Raw genomic sequence first — 21729 nt, forward strand, 5'->3', positions numbered from 1 at the left:
ACTGTATATCTGTATATGCAACATTATTGCCCTACTGTAGTTTCCTCTATATATTTATCTTCTGTATCTTATTTTTTATTCTTATTTCACGGTTTATGTATATATGTTTATCAGTTGTTGTATGTATATGTTGTAGATGTATATTTTTGTATTCTCTTTGCACTGGAAGCTTCTGTCACCATGACAAATTCCTTGTGTGTGTAAGCATACTTGGCAATAAAGCTCATTCTGATTCTGATTACCACAAAAATGTATTAAAAAAAACAAACAAAAAAAAACAATCTGGGTTACAGTGAGTCAGTTATAATGGAAGTGAATGGGGCCAATCTGTAAACGTTAAAATGCTCACTGTTTCAAAAGTATAGCCACAAGATGTAAACAATACGTGTGTTAACATGATTTTAGTGTGATAAAATCTCTAACCTTTTCTGTGTGAATTTATAGCCAATTTTACAACTTGCCACGATGATGTAGTCACCAAACACTAAAACCTCCACTGTTTTTAAAGAAAAGTACGGATGAAATAAATTTTTGTGGTAATCAACTTTATGCCTCAAATGCTGTCGACTGAGCTTAACTTGTATTGAACCTGGAATATTCCTTTAACTGTCAACTGCCATTGTGCAAAATATAATTTATAATTTCTATCTTTTAATTTTGGGGTGAAATGTGGACGTGTTCTTGACAGGTTTCGTGAGATTCACCCTTTTGCAGTTTGTTCCTGTATTTCTGCACCAATGCTTCGAAGCCTTGCTTTTTATTTAATAATGCTATTATTATTATTATTATTGAGTGGTCTATCCCCTTATTAATGTACATCATTAAAGATAACAATGTACTGTGGTCTACTTGGTATTTACCTCTAACTTCTTATAATTATTATTCTGTGATGCCCGGTTTTAAGTATAGGTTAATCATTAGACTTCGCTGTCTGCAAATATATGTATATATATATATATATATATATATATATATATATATATATATATATATATATATATATATATATATATATATATATATATAAAATAAAGTATATATATATTTTTTTTACCTTTATTGTACCCTTAAAAGTACAACCACTGTAAGGTGATAAGATACTCAAGGTAACAATATTTACCCTTTAGGGAGAGATAAGGTACAAATACTGACCGTATTGAGGGTACAAGGTGTACCTTTGAATTTCAAAGGTGGCATTTCAGAAATTCAATCAATTAAACGAAATTAACAGCACAGCAGCTGCAGTTTCTAAAGTATTACATGGCTGTTGTTCAAACCCCATTGAGTTGAAGGTGAGTTTGTGTTAAAAAGATCGCCCCCTCTTGGCAACAACTGGTCTGACAGTATGTTCTACTTGGTCTACTTACCACATATTTTTCTTTACAAAAAGGAGAGCATTTTTGAAATTGTGATTTGAAGTGAGTTTAAAAGACTTTGAAGCATTATATAAAAAATAAAAAAAATTCCCTCACATTTTCTGAAGAAATTTGCCACCATGATGATAGGGTTTGGGGTGGTTGCCAGGGAAGTGCTACAGTATGTGGTTGCTAAGTAGTGTTGCTAAATGTTTGGGACTATAGAAGTCATTCCTGACAAAAAAAAAAAAAAAAAAAAAAAATGGGACGTCTCAGCTAATACGGGACAGTTGGCAACCCTGTTGCCAAGGTGTTCTGAGATGAAATTAGTGGTTGTTAAAGGGATAGTTCAACCAAAAATGAAAAATTATCTCATTTACTCACCCTCATGCCATCTCAGATGTGTATGACTTTCTTTCTTCTGCTGAACACAAACAAAGATTTTAAAGAATATCTCAGCTCTGTAGGTCCATACAATAAAAGTGAAAGATGATCAAACCTTTGCAGGTCCAAAAAGCATATATAGGCAGCATAAAAGTAATCCATACAACTCCAGTGGTTAAATCCATGTCTTCTGAAGTGATATGATAGGTGTGGGTGAGAAACAGATAAATATATATGTACTTTTTTTTTTACTATAAATCTTCACTTTCATACTCTTCTTCTTTTGTTTTTGGCGATTCACATTCTTTGTGCATATTGCCACCGACTCGGCAGGGAGACGAATATATCATAAAAAAGGACTTAAATATTAATCTGTTTCTCACCCACACCTATCATATCACTTCAGAAGACATGGATTTAAACCACTGGTGTCTTATGGATTACTTTTATGCTACCTTTATGTGCTTTTTGGACCTTCAAAGTTCTGGCCACCATTCACTTGCATTGTATGGACCTACAGACCTGAAATATTCTTCTAAAAAATCTTTGTGTTCAGCAGAAGAAAGTAAGTCATGGCAGGTTATGAGCTGAAGTTTAATATTTTGGGGGGTTTGTTGAAATCACTAACCTGAAGTACGAGCAATAATAACAGTGATGCTTGCCTTAGCAAACACCACAGACAATATAAATCTTGATCTTGGCATCAAAGCTTAAAACATGGTATGGACTGGTCTTAATTAGCATCAAATCACTGACAGATCATTAGTCTACTGAAGAGGACAACTGGTACTGCACTGCAACACCTAATAAAACACTGGTGCATTTCCACCTCAATGCACACTGTCATTACCAAATTGTGAAATTTATATTGCAATATTTATAAAACGTGGCAATTTAACCACATTGGCATTTACATCATTACACATTTTCTTCTCAAGTTAAGATGTTTTGTTCAGTCAACATTCTGCCCCTGTTATATGTAAAGGAAATTATTAGATCTTCATGTGTCCAGGTTGCTTTATATCAGTCTCTCTGTTCTGTCAGAAGAAGAGATCCAATACATGCTGGACTGTCACGGCATGCATTTTTCTCATTATTTTGCATGACTGCACTTTATTCGAGGGCATGCTATTCTTGTCTCTTGATTAGAATGCATTAATTAGTTAAATAATTAAGTCTAATGTATTAAGCACCTGAAAAATGTCAAAGATGGTAATGATAAAGTCTATTAAAAGGATAGGAAACTACAGTACAAAAAACAGCACCTACATGATTTTAACAATGTATTAGTCTGAATCTCACAAAACTATTCAGAACATCCCCAGGTCATATTTCAAACCAAAATCAATTCTTTAAATTAAATAATAAACATCAAATTAAATGACCGTCAAGCACACTTTCTTACGCAGTATTTTTGTCTTGTTTTCCAGTAAAATAAATTAATTAAATAATAATAAAAAAATATCCTTAAAAATGACACAAGATATTAAGTCTTGTTTTCAGAGAAATCTGACAAAAGTTAGTGAGGGTTATGCTTAAACAAGAAAAAACTTTAAAAGTTAAATTTGATATTTCTTACCCCATCTGCAAATATAACCCCCCCTTATTTTGGGGAGGTTTTCATATTTACAAGACAAAAATACGGAGTAAAACTTTCTTTTTACATCTTTAAACACCAGCTGCCTTACCTGTACTAATATGGGATACTTGTAACTCGGTCTGCGCGCTCTCGCATCCCATCCCTCCAAAAGCCTACGCTGCGTTTTCGTGCCCTTTATCTCCATGGCAACCCCATTCAAAGTATACGGTTCTGCTTACAGAACCGTATATTGACCATTAGCTCTTGATAAAAACCAATGTGTTCTTTATGTGACATATGATCACAAACGGTTCCACTCCAGCTGGAAGGGAACACAGAGGGGCAGGACAGATCTCCTGTGACCCTGTCACCCATGTGAATTTATTACCCCATGAATGGGCAGCTTTTGGATGGTGCATCCTGTCAGCAGTGATTAGAGATACAGAATGAGCAGATGAAATGAGGCCTTGTCTTCTGTGTGACACAGTACAGTCATAGCCAATGGACCGACAAAATTCCCTGCTATTTCAGTCGTGTTTGCAAGTAAACTGGGAATGCTAGTTATAGAATATAACCAAACATTTAACACTGTTTTTGAGCAGAAGATAAATGTAACCTGCTCCTTCATTTTGAGTCACTTTGACAAAAAACACATTTTGAGTTTTATGCACTATGGAAGACAGATAAGAAGTCTAAGCTTTCTAACAATATAGTTATTATGTGTCTACACCAAACCATTCTTGGGACGTAATCATTAAAGGGTGTTTCTTCAACTTTGGGAACTTTTGGCACTGTGGGCTTCTAGAAAGTAAAGTTCATTCAGAACATATTTCACACTCACACTAATTTATTTAATTTGTCTACTAACGATGTCCAACAGTGTACGTGCATGCATCACAGGAGATTTATGCAATTTTTGCCATTTTTTCTGAACGTCATCAAAAAATTCCCACCACAGTGTCATTTCCAGCACATCTCACATTCAGTATTGTGTTTAATAGAATTCTGTGGTGGAAATGAAGCTGATGGAAATGACATGTTTAATGTTTTTGAAATAAAACATTCATTGTTAACATTTTATGTATCTTAAATACACAGAATCAAACAATGTTTTTCACATTTTTTGCATAATCTGTCAAAATTACAGGTTGATTGGAAATGATACCCAATACAAATATTCCGCTCACAAATGAGATTTACCTTGATTTTTCTTTGTTTTCTTCAAACATTACTTGTCTCATATTTCATCTCAAGCGTGCTTTTCACTGACACTTTTGTCGAACTGGTTAACAAATGCACTCTCATTTAAAAAAAAAAAAAAAAAAAAAAAAAAAAAAAAAAGGGGGATAAAACTTGTTTGGTGGGGTGGAAATGAAGCCACAACTGACACAGTTGTAATTTTTGAAAAATTTATAGAATTCAGTTTCACACAATAAATACTGAAATGTTTTATATCTATTTCACTATTTGTTTAGATTATCATAAATGTTTAAATGTAATCATTTTTATTTTTATAATGAATTTTCATAGTTTCATATATATAGACAGTCTGGGCCTAAGTCAAGGCTAAAAGAGTCAAATCTGTACATTAAAGGCATTTTAAAAAGTAGCAAAAATAAATGATGAAGCCATGCTTAAAAGGTCAGTTTTAATGTGACCTTCATATAACAAGTAAATAAAAGTGACATGAAATTGCTCACAGTTGAAAAACACCCTTTATATACTCAAGTAAAAATAAAGCATTTATGTGAGTGCATAAAACTCTAAATGTATCTCTTGGACAAATATACTCAAAATGATGTTGCAGGTCACAAATATCTTATAAATAAGGAAGATCAGGGTGATAGATGTCACATGGGGAAGTTGTCACAAGATCTTAATCTCAGGTTTTAGTCAAAAGTCCTTACTTGCTTGTTTTCCCAGTCAGTTTTGCATGCAAGAGTTTTTTGAAAATTCTATCCTCCAAACTAACTCCAATATAATCATATTTTTGTAAATGCTGTTGGGTAAACAAGTGAACACAATAAAACCACACTGGCATATAGTGTGATAATATGCCCTGCTATGGGGGTAAAGGGTGTTAAATGAACTGCATCTTGTTCTATTTTTAACAGTAGGTATGTGCCTACAAAGAAATGTACTTTAAAACTAAACCTAAGAAATATTCAGCGGAGTAAACATTTTGACAAATAGTAATGAGATTCTCGGTTTGTACTGGAGAATGCAATCTGTCAGATCAAAAGAACATTAGAGGTTCAATTTGCACTATGGATCATCATCAGATGCTGCTCAAGAGGGCGCAGGCACTCTAAGAGTGTATTTTCGCAATGTTAGAGGAGCATAAGTAGACAGGAAATAAACTAGACAAACCAGAAAAAGAAAATTGAAGATTGACATATTAATAAGTACAGAGATACTGTATGTGTGTGCAAGGATACGTGGTTACGGAGGAGAGACCCTGATCAGATTAGAGATAATTAGTTAACAGCATTTACATTCTCCGCTCCAGTGAAGCAGTTTTATTTCTGGACTGCAGTGTTTACATGTGTGTGTGCAAGTGTCTCAATGTCAAACCAGAGATGCACTACTCCACTGACTTATACAGTTACAAGCACAGAACAACACACTCACAGTACAACATGCTATCAAACAGCGGAAAAATAAAATATATTTATTAACGTTAGTTAATGCATTACACTCGCTTATAAGCCTATTTTTAAGACTTACGCATTTCAATTTCATAACAAATTCCCAGCAAATTGAATTGTTTAATCTTACACTAAATGTAATTAATGAAACTTAAATTTTACAGTTTTATTACTTACATTTTGTTAAAGATTACTCACTTAAATTTGATGGAAATTTGTTATAAAATTAAAATGCATACATATTAGTTAATGTTTATTTATAAAGATACTGTTGTTTATTGTTTGTTCAAGTTGTTTGTTCACTATGTTAGTTCATATGGCTTTAATTACTTTTAATGTAAAAACAAATGTATTAGTATTTGTTGAAATTAACATTAACCAAGATTAATGAGTGCAAATCAGAATCCAGAACAATCCTTTAAGAATTACACTGACACTGATCACTTCAGTGTATTCAGACATAAATATCTGTTTGTAAGGTCTTGTGTTTGAAAGATAAATGTACCTGCTGTAGAATAACCATGGCTGTGCTGTTTGTATTTATTCCTGGACATCAGACGTCACCACACGAGACCCTGAGAAAAAGCCACACATAAACAATAGAGTAGTTGAAGAGTAACATAAAGAGTAGTTAAACAACACTGGGGGAAAAAACCTTGTTGATTTTACTTATTTTAATTGTGCGGAACCATTATCCACAGTTGAACTGAGTTTCTTTGATATGAAATGAAAACTTAAATGAATTGTGTAGTAAAAACCTAAATTAATTGAGTAGTGAAAACCTAAATGAATTGTGTAGTGAAAACCTAAATTAATTGAGTTAACCTAACTTAAACTTGATCTATTCTAATAACTCTATTGAACCTTGCAGCTTGTTACTAGCAAGCAACAAACACTTCAGCATATTGTGTATATTTATATTTTGTACTGTATAACAAGTATGGTGCTGTTGAGAGTTTCCAGACCCCAATCAGTCATTATACTGATGATCCCTCAGTATTTGATTCATGAGAAAAGAAATACACACTGATTTTTAACTGGTAACACACCCAACCTCGACCTAACCATTAGCTTCACTCTTCTCCACAATGGTAACCTCCAAAAAACTTAAACATGACAGAAACTCTTCTAAATCAGAAGTCTCCTACTTGTTTTTATTTTGCATGGAAATCCATTAAAATAACATTTCATTTTAAAATGTATTCTCCCAATCCAGTCCCATGCAAAGCATGCTGGGAACTGGAAATCTCTTGCCCGGCTTCAGCAATACATTGATGAAACAAATATTATACACATAGTCCTAGCACAATTGGATTAAGTGAACATAGATGGATTGTACACAGTGAAAGTTGAGACCGAACGCTAAAGAACTGTGCTGCATTAGCACATTTTAAATAAATATATTGAACATGCAGTAAAAATCACGTTGAGTGAACACCGTCCGTTAGAAGTATGAATCCATTTGAACATTTCAAAGCAATGTGATCATATAATTTTTTGATGACTGTGTGAAATATCACTTGGGCTTTACGCAATACAATTATGTTCTCATGTCAAACATAAATGTATTAAGTTGATCTCAAGTGTTCTGGTTTAGTATTTTCAATAGAGCTGATTTCCCTTTTTTACAGGGAATATAGTAACACAAAAATGTATGCATTTTGCTTATGCATGGGTAGTTGACAAATATTATGTCCATAATATTATTTTTTGCAACATCAAATGAATTTTTTAAAGTACATGTAATCCATATTGTCCAGTGAAATTATTATGAGCTCATAGAAACTGCATGTATAGTAATTACTGTATACAAGAATTAGAAATACATTATTACATAAACTATTGCATGCCACACTGATTGATATTTAAATGTCAACTACCCATGTACAGTTTTTGTCATGCCAATAATGCACATACAATTTAAATGGAATATACATGGTCAAGCACAGACCGTAAACAGACACACACATATGCACAAACACACTAAGCCATTTAGTACTAGACTCACAGGTCTGGTTTCCTCATTAATCACAGTCAAGGTAATGTAATGACTGTTATTCAAGTGGACACATAATACTACAATTCAGACATAAAATGCAGGCAAACACACAATGCCACTGTTATCATTGAGCTTGAAAGAACCAGGTGAACAGAAAATCTATAAAGTCTGTAAACATTATTATAATAAATTATTCAGACACAACTGACCTGCCTCACATTTCCTCTGTTTAACGTCCCTTTGATAATGGTTGACCTCTGACCCCCTGATAAGCATGATCTGTTTGACATCCACTATAGTGGACAGATCTTTAAAATATATTTTAAACCAATCAGGGTGTGATGTTACATCAGTACTTCCACAGATGATTACTTTTGACCTTTACTCATAATTTTAATTCTTTATTTACAACAAAATACTGTAAAAGGCTGACAAAAGCAGACTGTAGGTTGAAAGTTCTTCAGCTAAATTCGGTCTGTGCTCACTGAAAGCACTGGTCCCAGTGGCCAAAGAGGTGCGCTTAAGGCAAGTTGTTTTTTATCTGTACATGATAGACTCTCCAATAATGAAAGTGAATGTGATCTACATAGTCTGTATCGGCGGACTGAACTAAAGCTGTTGTATATGGATTGTATATTGGTGATGTCAAGACCTCTCATGTACTTCCTGTAAGTCTAGCTGGTTAATTAGGGCTGGACATGCAGGGACGAGCACACTAAATGTGCTGAATAGAGCGACATGCATACTGCCATTAATATTTTACTGTCTAATTAAACCAGATGACGTCTGGGAATATAGACTGCACTAACTGTGTGCACAGGAGAACAGGGACAAAACAGTTAAACAGACAAATAATAATGGGAGAGGGTCTTTGTGACAAATGTTTCTGATATTCTTTTGAAACAATCATATAAAGTGCTGTGATTACTTTCATATGTACCATACTGGATAATGAATATACTCAAGTATCAAGGTATTAAAACTTTTTCATTTTCAAAAAAAGCATTTTTCTGAATGCTGAGTGGCCAAATGCTAATTTAGACCGCTCCATCTTCACCTGGCTAATGACAAGAATCAGGTATGTATGCAATTTCACAACCCTTCCACTCCCTCTCTCCCTCTCTTCTGGGAAAAAAAACAACACTCCAAACATAAATCGTAGGCAGGTTGATTTAGAGTGAAAAATTTAAAAGATTACAGTGATCAATAAATTATAAACAATTTACTGCCATTGCCTAATTAACATCGTCATGTATTCCATGAAAAGTAACTAGTCCAATTACAAGTATTTTAAAATATAATTTAATCCAATTAAAGTAAATATTGTAATCTGATTAAATAATAAAGATTACATGTAATCCGTTACTACCCAGCACTGTTTATACACTGATGAGCCAAAACATTATGACCACCTGCCTAATATGCTGTTGTTCCTCTGTGTGCTGCCAAAACAGCGCCAACTGTCCGAGGCTTGGACTCTGCAAGACCCCGAAGGTACCCTGTGGTATCTGGTACCAAGACATTAGCAGCAGATCCTTCAAGTCCTGTAAATTGCGAGGTGGAGCTGCGTGGATCTGACTTCTTGTTCCAGCACATCCCACAGATGCTCAATCGGATTGAGATCTGGGGAATTTGGAGGCCTGGGCAACACCTTGAACTCTTCATCATGTTCCTCAAACCATTCCCGAACAATGTGTGCAGTGTGGCAGGGCGCATTATCCTGCTGAAAGAGGCCACTACCATCAGGGAATATCATTGCCATGAAGGGGTGTACCTGGTCTGCAATGATGTTTAGGTAGGTGGCACGTGTCAAAGTGACATTCACATGAATGGCCGGATCCAGGGTTTCCCAGCAGAACATTGCTCAGAGCATCACACAGCTTCCACTGGCTTGTCGTCTTCCCACAGTGCATTTTGGTGCCATCACTTCCCCAGATAAACGGCACTCACGTACATAGCCGGCCACGTGATATAAAAGAAAAGGGGACTCATCGGACCAAACGACCTTCTTCCAGTTCCGACGCTTGCGTGCCCATTGTAAGCGCTTTCAACGGTGGACAGGGGTCATCATAGGCACTATGACCCATCTGCGGCTACACAGCCCAATACGCAGCAGGGTGCGATGCACTGTGTGTTGTGATGCATTCCTCCTGTAACCATCTTTAACATTTTCTGTGACTTGTGCCACAGTAGACCTTCTGTCAGTTCGGACCAGACAGGATAGCCTTGCCATTAGCACCCCCCAAACCTTGGCATTTCAGAGATGCTCTGACCCAGTCATCTGGCCATAACAATTTGGCCCTTGTCAAAGTCGCTCAGGTCTTTACTCCTGCCCATTTCTCCTGCATTCAACACGTTGACTATGAGAACTGATTGTTTACTTACCATCTAATCTACCCAGACCTTGACATGTGGCTTTGTTAGGAGATGATCAATGTTATTCTTGTCACCTGTGAGTGGTCATAATATTTTGGCTCATCGGTGTATGCTATCAATCTATTAAAACCACTGTAAGAAGATACAATAAAGCTAAAGCAAATTTATGTCTAAATATCGACCTGTAAAATCAATATTGTTATGGAAAGTGGCTACCAAAACTCATCCATGGTCTGAAAATCGTGCCGCTCAATGAGAGGTCTTCTTGTTTTGAGTATAAGAGCTGTACACTCCAAAAAAAAAAAAAAAAAAGACATGCATTTCAATTTCAAAACAAAATTCCATTACATTTTATAGAGTAATCTTTAATAAAATAAAACTAAATATTTTAAGTTTTTATAAATTTTATTAAACATTACACAGTTTAATTTGATGGAATTTTGTTCTGAAATTTAAATCCTTATATCCTAAAAATAGGCATAGGAGTAAAATGTAAGGTCACAAACATGTAGGGATTAGACCAAAAATAAAGAAGTTCTTAGTCCAAAATCCACAGGGTGCTGATCTGATTCCTGTTCTGACCAAGCAGCAAAAAAACAAAAAAGTAAAAGAAATCCTAAAGCCCAAAATACCTAAGAACTGTAGGATATTTTAAGACACAATTAATCTTAATGCATTTAAGGAGGTTGGAATGAGGCAGTTTGGCACAACAGACTGGTAGATTTACAGCAAAGTACACTGTATGAAATGTCATCATAGGATTAACAGTTAAACAGTTAAGATGTATTAATGAACTCGATTTTTACATGTTCTGAAGCAAATGGTTGCCAGATGGTTGCTATGTTGTTGCTTATTGGCGTTACTTACAATTGGTCTTACTGGTCCAGGTCAAAAGAGCCCACCCCCAAGTTTCTATCATTTTTTGGTCTTTAAATATGGCATAAAAGGATTTGTGACAATAACATCAGTGTATAATAATATTAAAAACAAATGCAATAAATACAGTTGAATAATAGTACTGTTCTGGTGTACTCTTGAACTCATAAATGTACAAACACAAAAGTAGTAAAATAAGAACAGGATTTCTGAGGGCACGTGCCCATAGGAGTGCCACCTGCTTTCTGCGATGAAAGGCTAATCGGAAAAACGATACACTGAACACTGCTGTTAAAATTCTAACTGATCAGCAACTGTTAGAGATTACAATAAAATAAGGTTCCATTTGCTAACGTTAGTTAACATTAGCTAACATGGACAAACAATGAACAATACTTTCACAGCATTTATTAATCTTAATGTTCATTTCAACCTATACTAATACATTTCTTTAAATCAAAAGGTTCTATATTTCTTTGTACTGGCTTCAATAATCCATTAATTATTAATAAGATGTTCCTGTCATTTGATGGCAAATAACAAAAACAAAAAACTCAAGGACAGAGCCTAAACTAAATGCTGAACAGCAAGAAAACATGCAAACCTCACTATCTCTGTCTCGTCCTTGAAAAGAGGTAGAATTTAGCATGCATAAGACCGTTTGCCACAAAAACACTCCAATTTCACCACGTCTTGGGTCACCTGAACTAATCAAAGTGCCACGTCTGATATAAAACTAGAATACTAGATGTAGGCTTTAAGTAGATTTAATAGATATAAAGTATCATTGGAGTGATGGACATTTTTGCTTTCACTAGTTCATTATCAATGGTCCTGCAGTGTGACAAATGCATTTTAAATTCAGTATCATCCTATATAGTACCATGGTGTTACTATCTATGGCCATCACTGTACCATGTTACTGCCGCAGTATTTTTTTTGAGGCACATCAGTAATCTATATAATTATAAATATCTAAAAAAAATAAAGAAATATTGAAATATGAAATAATAATGTATATAATGTATTAATATAAATAATTATAATATTATAAATGAATTTAAATGTAATTAACTAAATCTAATGTTATAAGTTAAGTCACAACACCCAAGGACAGAGGGAAAATATTTGTTTTTACTGTAGTTGGATGTCAAGGCTACCACAGCAATCTTTTATAATAGATTAAAATGACTAACTAAAACAGAAGGAATTAATGAAAAGGTCAGATTCATTACCAAAAGTGTTGTCCATCATATTCCATGCATTTTGCATTCCATATAATAATAACAGTATAGATCAGTGGTTAGAAGTATATTCTAGACTTAAGCCTACAGAAAGCACCATACAGCAGAAACTCACCACAATGCAGGAAAGACTCTCTTCTCTTGGTTGAGAGCACACAGACATCCACACAGGTGAGTCAGAGGCAGGATGGATGGTGGAGAATGACTCTCGATGAGGAGGTAAGGCCCCAGTGGTGTTCTCTCTGTGACAACTGCCTCTGCTGCTCTGTCAGACTATTAGTCTTGACGACACTCCTCTCATTCACAGCCACTGATCCCTCACGCAGGGGTTATGACGGGCCACAGGACGTAAACAGAGTGACAGGAGGGAGGGGGAGCTCAGCGGGGGAGAGCACGGGAGGTAAGATGCACACCTTACACACACACACACACACACACACACACACACACACACACACACACACACACCAAGACAACATACTAACACATGACATATTTTATATAAAGTATTGTCAAGATATGCAAGAGACAGACTGAAAGCAAATACACCCAACAATTAAACTCTCAAATGCAAATTAACAGCCAGTATTTCACAAGTGACTATATTACATATGAAAAGGTCAATGCTTTCATGCCATTTGATTTGAGGGCTTAATTTTATAGCCATGCAACCTAAAAGTGACAAGTTGATTTTAATTAAAAGGTTTCGCTTTATAAACACCTCTCTCATAGTGTACATTAAAGAGATTCTTTCTGCTGAGATGCGCTTGCATCGCAGTTTTTATTATTGTGGGAACAAGGAGGATGGATGGATGGATGGATGGTTTATAAAAAAGTGAAATATCTAAAAACCTCAAACTAGCAATACAACACAACTGATTGAGTTAAAATATAATTTAAATAAAATTATAAACAATAAAGTTCTATGACAAAAAATTAAAAAATAACGACAGGGTTTCCACACCTTTCAACCAATGAATAACTTCAATGACCTTTCTAGTCATTTGAGATTACTGGATAAGTATTTCTAAAAATCATATTATATAGATTGTTGCAGAAGAAACATTTTACAGCTGAGCATAATAATAATAATGCAAATATATTCACTTTAAGCTGTCAATGATTTTATTAATTTCCACGACTGGAAATACTGATATACAGTGGCAAGAAAAAGTATGTGAACCCTTTGGAATTACCTGCATTTATGTATAAATTTGTTTTAAAATCTGGTTTGACCTTGATCTAAGTTACAGTAATGAACAAACGCAATCTGTTTGAACTTATAACACACAAATTATTGTATTGTTGTTGCACATATTTAATACATCATTCAAACATTCACAGTGTAGGTTGGAAAAAGTATTTGAACCCTAGGCTAATGACATCAACAAAAGCTAATTAGAGTCAGTAGTTGGCAAACCTGACATCCATTTAGTAAAATGAGATTGGAGGTGTGGGTTAGAGCTACTTTGACTTATAAAAAGTGCTCAAACATTTTGAGTTTCCTATTGACAAGAAGCATCTGCTGGTGTGGACCATGCCTCGCAAAAAGTGATTTCAGTAGACCATACAATCAAGAATTGTTGCTTTGCATAAAGCTGGAAAGGGTTACATTCATATGTCCACAGTAAGCCAAACTGTCTATAGATTGAGACAATATAGTATTGTGGCTACTCTCCCTAGAAGTGTCTGTCCAGCCAAGATTACTCAAAGACCCTAGAGTGACAGCTAGAGACTTGAAGGAATAATTGGAACTGGTTAACATCTCTGTTTATGAGTCTACTATACAAAAAACATTAAACAGGCATAGTGTCCATGGCAGGACACCGTGAAGGAAGCCGCTGCTTTCCAACAAAAACATTGCTGCGAGCTGAAGCAGTTCTGTAAGGAAGAATGGTCCAAAATTCCTTCTGAACGTTGTGCAGGTCTAATCCGCGGCTACCGGAAACACTTGGTTGAGGTTATTGTTGCCAAAAGGTGGACCAACAATTTATTAAATCCAAAGGTTCCCTTTTTCCACAGCACTGTAAATGGGATGTGTTCAATAAACACATGAAATATTATATTTGTGTTGTAAGCTTAAGCTGTTTGTCTACACTTGTGACTTTGAAAAAGATGAGATCACATTACATGACCAATTAATGAAGAAAACCAGCTAATTCCAAAGGGTTCACATACTTTTTCTTGCCACTGTATCCAGGTTTCTCACGGCTGTAGAAATCCTGTAAAACCTGCAAAACATTGCTGAGAGTGTGAAAAACATGAAACCAGTATTTCAGTATTTTCATATGTAGTCTGCAGAAATAAAGGCAAATAATGGGCCATGACCTCAATTTTAATGATAAATGCTTTATTTCGTTATGTGAATTGCATAAACCTGAGTGACAATAAAACAGTCATGCAATACAGAATATGTCTAAATGCTTATAAAATTAAAAGATGTTTTCATAGGCTATTTCACCTGGTAAGGCACTATCTGTAAACAAGACCAAAGGCATTACATGTAAAACTTCAAACGAAAGAAAGAAAATGAAAACGGTTCAGAGTGATTGCAAAATGGCACATATGTATTAAAAATGTTTGTTTTTCCGCATTCATATTAAGATACATTCTGACACAATAACATTAACCTTACCATTAAACTCCTTATAGTATTTCTCTTTTTAAAAGGAGACTTGATATTTTAATTATAGGAGACTCCTCACTAAATCTCTTATTAAATATTTTAGAATGATTTTGTTTTATGGAACTATGCTTATGATGTTTTTTGAAACTATCAAACACCAGTAAACAAAATTTTTCCAATAACATGCAAAAATGACCATTTTAAGGACAATTCATTATAAAGGTAAAATACTACAACACTACTGTGAGATACTCCTTTCTCTTACAGCGTACTGACACCTCGTGGTCACTATTGGGCATTATACTGTGTTGTATTGATAACCTCTCATATGGCTGCCCAATGGAAACATGCAATTTATAAGGGGACAAAACTAGGTTTTAAAGAGGTAATGCTAAAACCATATGGCTCTGCTAGACTTCTTAACTTTTGGCTCAATGTTCCTAAGAATTCAGAGCCATGAACTCTGGAAAAAAAAACATGTACATCAAAAGCACTCATTTAATTTGGAATAGACAGAAATCATGACATATACTCTGATGTCTTTGGTTATTTAGCACAGACAGTATACAAAAAAAAAGCAACGTGTAACAGGTATGTAAAAGCAACATAGCATGACTGAAATATTATGGCAAATAAAAAATCCCTCCACATATAATCATTTAATGTGAACAAAGCTCAAAACAAATATAGACAGATTGATTAGCAAATAGGTTATATTACAACAGCAGAAATTACATACAGTATCTAAACTTACCTGAATAGTGGTATTAGATATATACTGTAAGTGATTTATATACTGATATAGATGCATATTGTATAATACACTGATATTTTGAAATGTATAATTCCCAAGACAAAACAATAGAAAGGCAATAATACCAGAATACATCATCTTTAAGTTGCAAAGACCTTGTAACAAGTAAACAAGTTGATTTTGCTTCCAATTTGGCAAACATAAATATCCTCAAAAAGGACATTGTATACCAAATGAGGGGAAAAAAGCATGTATAAACACCATATCAAGTGCCTAAAAGGTGCAAGAAAGTTTGACAAACCACTGCGCTCACTGTAATGTGGTCGACATGCATACAGTTACCGAGACAGGCTCAGCCCAAATTATGTCAGATGTTCGTCAGGACGTCGCTGGTAACAAGGCTCACTGATAGGAGGCCCGGGAGGTCGTTGTTCTGGCGATTTCCTTTGTCCCTCAGGTGAACGGTGTGAAGCTGCTGCAGGTCAGAGGGGTCACCGCTCAAGGTCACCTGACCCATGAACGAGTCCTTCAGAATGTTTTTGTTGTAAATCTGAATGATGAAACGGGAGCCAAATAAACATAGACGTCCGAATACCAGGTATATTATGGGAAGATTGGAAAATAATCTATTATTCATAACAACTACAACATAATGATCTCAACATATGGTCACCTGAATGTGGATCGGCTCTTTCGGTTTCTTCCTGTAGAAAATAGCCTTCACGTCAAAATCTGGGCTTTGTGTGTCTTTGTGCACTGGAGAACGAACCTTCTCTCCTTCACAGCTGATGATAACGTAAGGGTCAGATGCTGGAATGAGAAGGACAGTCATTTATTTCTAAAAGTAAAACAAAAGTGAACTATGCTTGATTGCTTTACATGTCAGTTCAATGGTCTCTTCCTGTCTAAGTGGGTAGTTCTTGGACAGAATAATTTATAAAGTGGGCCAGACTTCATACCCATAGTCAAAAGTCTGACTAGGCTAGACTTAATCAACATTAAATGAAAATTGACATTTAAGGCATTTGTTAGATGCTCTTATCCAAAAGACTTCTATAAGAGGTTTGTATAAATGGGCCTTATTCATGAAACACAAGCAGAACTTATTTTTTTGTCAATCGTTCGTAAAGCCGTTCTGTTGCAAATTCTCGGATTCATGAAAGTTTTTGTATTTTCAAAATGTTAGTTGGTACGAACGAAATTTACACCTGCTCCCTACCATGTCAATTGTGCATAAGACATCCGAACGTGTTGTATTCTTTCAGGCGAACTGTCATGATGTTTTGATAGAAGTGAAATTAAATAAGTAATGAAAAAACTTGTGAAATGAACCTAAAAAAAATAAAATTAAAATAAAAAACTCTTGGAACTCTTTTTTAACCACAGCCTACACTTATTTAGAAACGTTTCTTTACTCCTTAAATTTATTTTTTCAAAAAGTATAATTTTTTCCCCAACTCTGCTCATCGTTTTCCCAGAAGTGCTTGATTTTTCTAATGTGACTGGTTGGACATGTGCTCTATAATTTATGTTTCATAATTTAGTATAGGCATTGGTAAATTGCGTAAAGTTGATGTGTTAATGCTGCTAAATCCATAAATAAAACACATAGCGGGCAGGTGCGCACACAATACAAAAAAATAAATAACACGCACCTTGTCGTACACCTTGCAAATCATAATGTAATATCACTAGCGTTTTGGTCAAAGATATTCTTTGTGCCATTTATTTCTCTGAAGATTCTTCCAGTTGCAAGTACATTACTGTTACCATCATGATTTACTCGAGAAGTTTCACAAATGACGCTGGCGATGCACTGCGAACTCAACCAGAGAAGGTTAATGGTGGTGTACATCCTCCGCTCAAAGTGAACTTTGTTATTAACAGTTTTTATTGATTCCATCCACAAGACAGACAAACACAACATAAAATATGGAATCAATTATATACACTCAACCCCTCCCCCCGAACATCCTCACCCCTCCACTCGAAGTGAACTGAAATTTTTTACACTCTTGCCAAACCATTTTTATTGACCTCTTGTATTGTTTGATTCACAAAAGAGCATCAATATGACAGCAAAATCATGCAATGACTAAGTCCTCACTTTCTTTGAGACGATATTATGCAAGCTAAATCATAATGTTACGATGTGAATGCACTTCATTCATGAAAATGATTTCATTACTGTTCCACATAGATGTTAAGAGCATTTATTAGGGAGTCTGGTGCCTTCCTTATATGGAGTTTTCATGGGCATGGATTTTGATAATTGTGAATGATCCTGCACATGATCTCTATTTACTAACATACATTTTTAATAACAAATCTGGGGAGTACAAAACATTTGTAAATCCAGCTGAAAGTTTTCAAGAAGGTCCATTTTACGTGCAAATTATTCCAAATTTACTCATATACAGTTGAAGTTTACATACACCTTAGCCAAATACATTTAAACTCAGTTTTTCACAATTCCTGACATTTAATTGTAGAAAACATTCCCTGTCTTAGGTCAGTTAGGATCACTACTTTATTTTAAGAATGTGAAATGTCAGAATAATAGTAGAGAGAATTATTTATTTCAGCTTTTTTCTTTCATCACATTCCCAGTGGGTCAGAAGTTTACATACACTTTGTTAGTATTTGGTAGCATTGCCTTTAAATTGTTTAACTTGGGTCAAATGTTTTGGGTAGCCTTCCACAAGCTTCTCACAATAAGTTGCTGGAATTTTGGCCCATTCCTCCAGACAGAACTGGTGTAACTGGTGCTCACACACGCTTTTTCAGTTCTGCCCACAAATTTTCTATCGGATTGAGGTCAGGGCTTTGTGAAGGCCACTCCAATACCTTGACTTTGTTGTCCTTAAGCCATTTTGTCACAACTTTGGAAGTATGCTTGGGGTCATTGTCCATTTGGAAGACCCATTTGCGACAGAGCTTTAACTTCCTGGCTGATGTCTTGAGATGTTGCTTAAATATATCCACATAATTTTCCTTCCTCATGATGCCATCTATTTTTGTGAAGTCCACCAATCCCTCTTCATATTTTAGCAAACTCAAAGAAAATAGCCACAACAATCCTAGGTGTTTCAGTACTGTGGCTAAACTTGTTGGGAATAAAGCCTCAACTGAACCAGATATTCTGTCGCAGCACAACTTCATGAATGTCTTTACTGATAAAATTGAAATAATCCTAAATAAAATTAGAATTATGCAGTGACACTTGTCACTGTACCTCAGAAAACAGTGTCTCATAATTTTCCAAACACATGCATCTTCAATCTTTCGCTGTCATAGGTCATGAAGAACTAACTAAATTTATTGAAACATCAAAAGCCACAACACAATTGTTAGATCCAATACCAACTAAGCTCTTAAAAGAGGTTTTCCCTGTAATCTCAGAACCTCTTCTTAATATTATTAACTCCTCGCTATCCTTAGGACATGTCCCGAGAAACTTTAAAATGGCAGTTATCAAACCGCTTATTAAGAAGCAACAACTTGATCCTGGAGAACTGGCTACTTACAGACCGATTTCAAATCTCCCGTTTATGTCGAAAAAACTAGAAAAGGTAGTGTCCTCCCAACTATGTTCATTTCTACAGAGAAATAGTATATATGAAGAATTTCAGTCAGGATTTATGTCCCATCACAGTACAGAGACTGCACTTATCAGAGTTTACAAATTACTTGCTCTTATCATCTGATCGTGGCTGCATTTCTCTTCTAGTGCTTTTAGATCTTAGTGCTACATTCGACATGATAGAACATGACATCCTCTTGAATAGGCTGGAGAATTATTTTGGCATTTGTGGACTTGCATTAGCATGGTTTAGGTCCTATTTAGCAGACCGCTACCACTTTTGTTTATGTAAATGAGGAATTGTCAAACCAAACAAAAGTTAAGTATGGAGTGCCACAGGGCCTCTGCTTTTCTCCTTGTATATGCTTCCCTTGGGAGATATTATCAGGAATCGTGGAATAAGTTTCCACTGTTTTGCCGATGATAACTCACTTTATATTTCTTCAAAACCTGACGAAATTTCACAATTCTCCAAAATAGCAGAGTGTATCAATGATAATCAAAGATTACATGGCCAGAAATTTCCTTCTACTCAATTCCGACAAAACAGAAGTACTAATTATTGGACCAAAAACCTCTAAAAATAAGCCGCTAAAATATAATTTGACTCTCGATGGATGTACTGTTACATCGTCTTCAACGGCGAAGAACTTGGGTGAAAATTAAACTACCAATGTTTGTAGAACAGCATTTTTCCATCTAAAAAATATTACTAAATTACAACACATGCTCACTGTTGCTGATGCCGAAAAACAAATTCATGCGTTAATGACCTCAAGACTAGATTATTGTAATGCATTACTGGGAGGATGTCCAGCAAGATCAATAAATAAACTTCAATTGGTTCAAAATGCAGCTGCCAGAGTGCTGACTAGAACCAAGAAATATGATCATATTAGCCAATGTAATGACGATAAAATGGGGCTACCTGTTCAATTTCGTATTGATTTTTAAATTCTGTTAACTACGTACAAATCTTTGAATGGTCTAGCTCCACAGTACTTAAGTGACCACGCTATATTCCATCATGTTAATTACGATTGCAAAATTCTGATCTGTTAATAGTTCCTAGAATATCAAAATCCACAAAAGGAGGTACTGTAGATCCTTTTCATATTTGGCTCCTAAACTATGGAATAGTCTCCCTAACACTGTTCGAGATGCAGACACATTCACTCAGTTCAAGTCTAGACTAAAGACTCATCTATTTAGCCAGGCTTACACCTAATTTATCCTTCAACTTACAATTTGGCTGCTTTAGTTAGGTCTGCCGGAACCAGAAACATTGATCATGATCTATAACTCTGCAATAAACTTAATGGCATCTATACTAATATTATTCTATTTGTATCCCTGTCTCAACCTCTGGACTCCTATCCTGAGGTCACCAGAACCACCTGGATCCAGCTCCATTCCTGCTTCGTGCTGGACTCCACTGCTACGTGTCTCTGAGTGATGATGACTAAATGCAGCCGGTGCCAGCCAAACATCACTTCGGTCTATTATGATGGACTTCAGAGGCTGAACTGATGCCAACTCCAACCATAAGACATGGGATACATCATATGCCTTTGCCTGAACCTTGGACTTAGGATAGACCTCACCGAAATTACCGGCCGGTTGAACTGCGATGCACCTAACTGATCTCTGCCTGCATCACCTCGGTCTAATGATGGACTACACTCTTGAAATGGAATACATAGACTATCAATTAATTGCCAACAAAACCCTTCATCAGCCAACTAACAAGGACAATGCATCTATGTGAACTTCTGCAGTTAATCCAGGATGAACTTCAAAGACACTAGTCATTAATCTTACAGTTCTTACAAAATCTTTGTTTTAAACACTGACCCTTAACCTTAGTTTAATCATTTTAAAATATGACTTGCACTATACATAAGTAATATTGGCATTATATTCATGATGTTAACCAGAGGGGAACTGATCCCACAGTGAGCCTGGTTTCTCCCAAGGTTATTTTTCTCCATTAACCAACATCTTATGGAGGTTTATGTTCCTTGCCACAGACGCCTTCAGCTTGCTCACTGGGGTTTCTAAATACAATTATTATTTAATTACTTATTTTTAAACACAATTCACCATCGCATTTTATCAAACTACACAATGATGACTCTAAGACATTATAGATATTACAGTTTAATTTTCTGTTAATGCATGATTTTCTGTAAACGATGTGTGTTGTGAAAGGTGCTATTCAAATAAAAATGACTTGACTGCTGCAGCAAAGCACCCCCACAAAATGATGCTGCCACCCCCATGCTTCACGGTTGGGATGGTGTTC

General features: G+C 35.3%; 1 protein-coding gene across 1 annotated transcript in view; it reads right to left on the reverse strand.

Annotated features, from left to right (window-relative positions):
* Positions 1–14790: 14790 nt before the first annotated feature.
* Positions 14791–21729, reverse strand: part of capn5a (calpain 5a) — a 38472-nt gene continuing 31533 nt past the window's right edge. Inside the window, exons 12-13 of the mRNA XM_051724317.1 lie at positions 16515–16651; positions 14791–16391 (exon numbers count right to left, since the gene is read on the reverse strand). Coding sequence (XP_051580277.1) covers positions 16209–16391; positions 16515–16651 — 320 coding nt within the window. The 3' untranslated portion in view covers positions 14791–16208. The remainder of the gene's footprint in view (positions 16392–16514; positions 16652–21729) is intronic.

Source organism: Myxocyprinus asiaticus, chromosome 18, assembly GCF_019703515.2.
Source record: "Myxocyprinus asiaticus isolate MX2 ecotype Aquarium Trade chromosome 18, UBuf_Myxa_2, whole genome shotgun sequence".
NCBI classification, from domain to species: Eukaryota; Metazoa; Chordata; class Actinopteri; order Cypriniformes; family Catostomidae; genus Myxocyprinus; species Myxocyprinus asiaticus.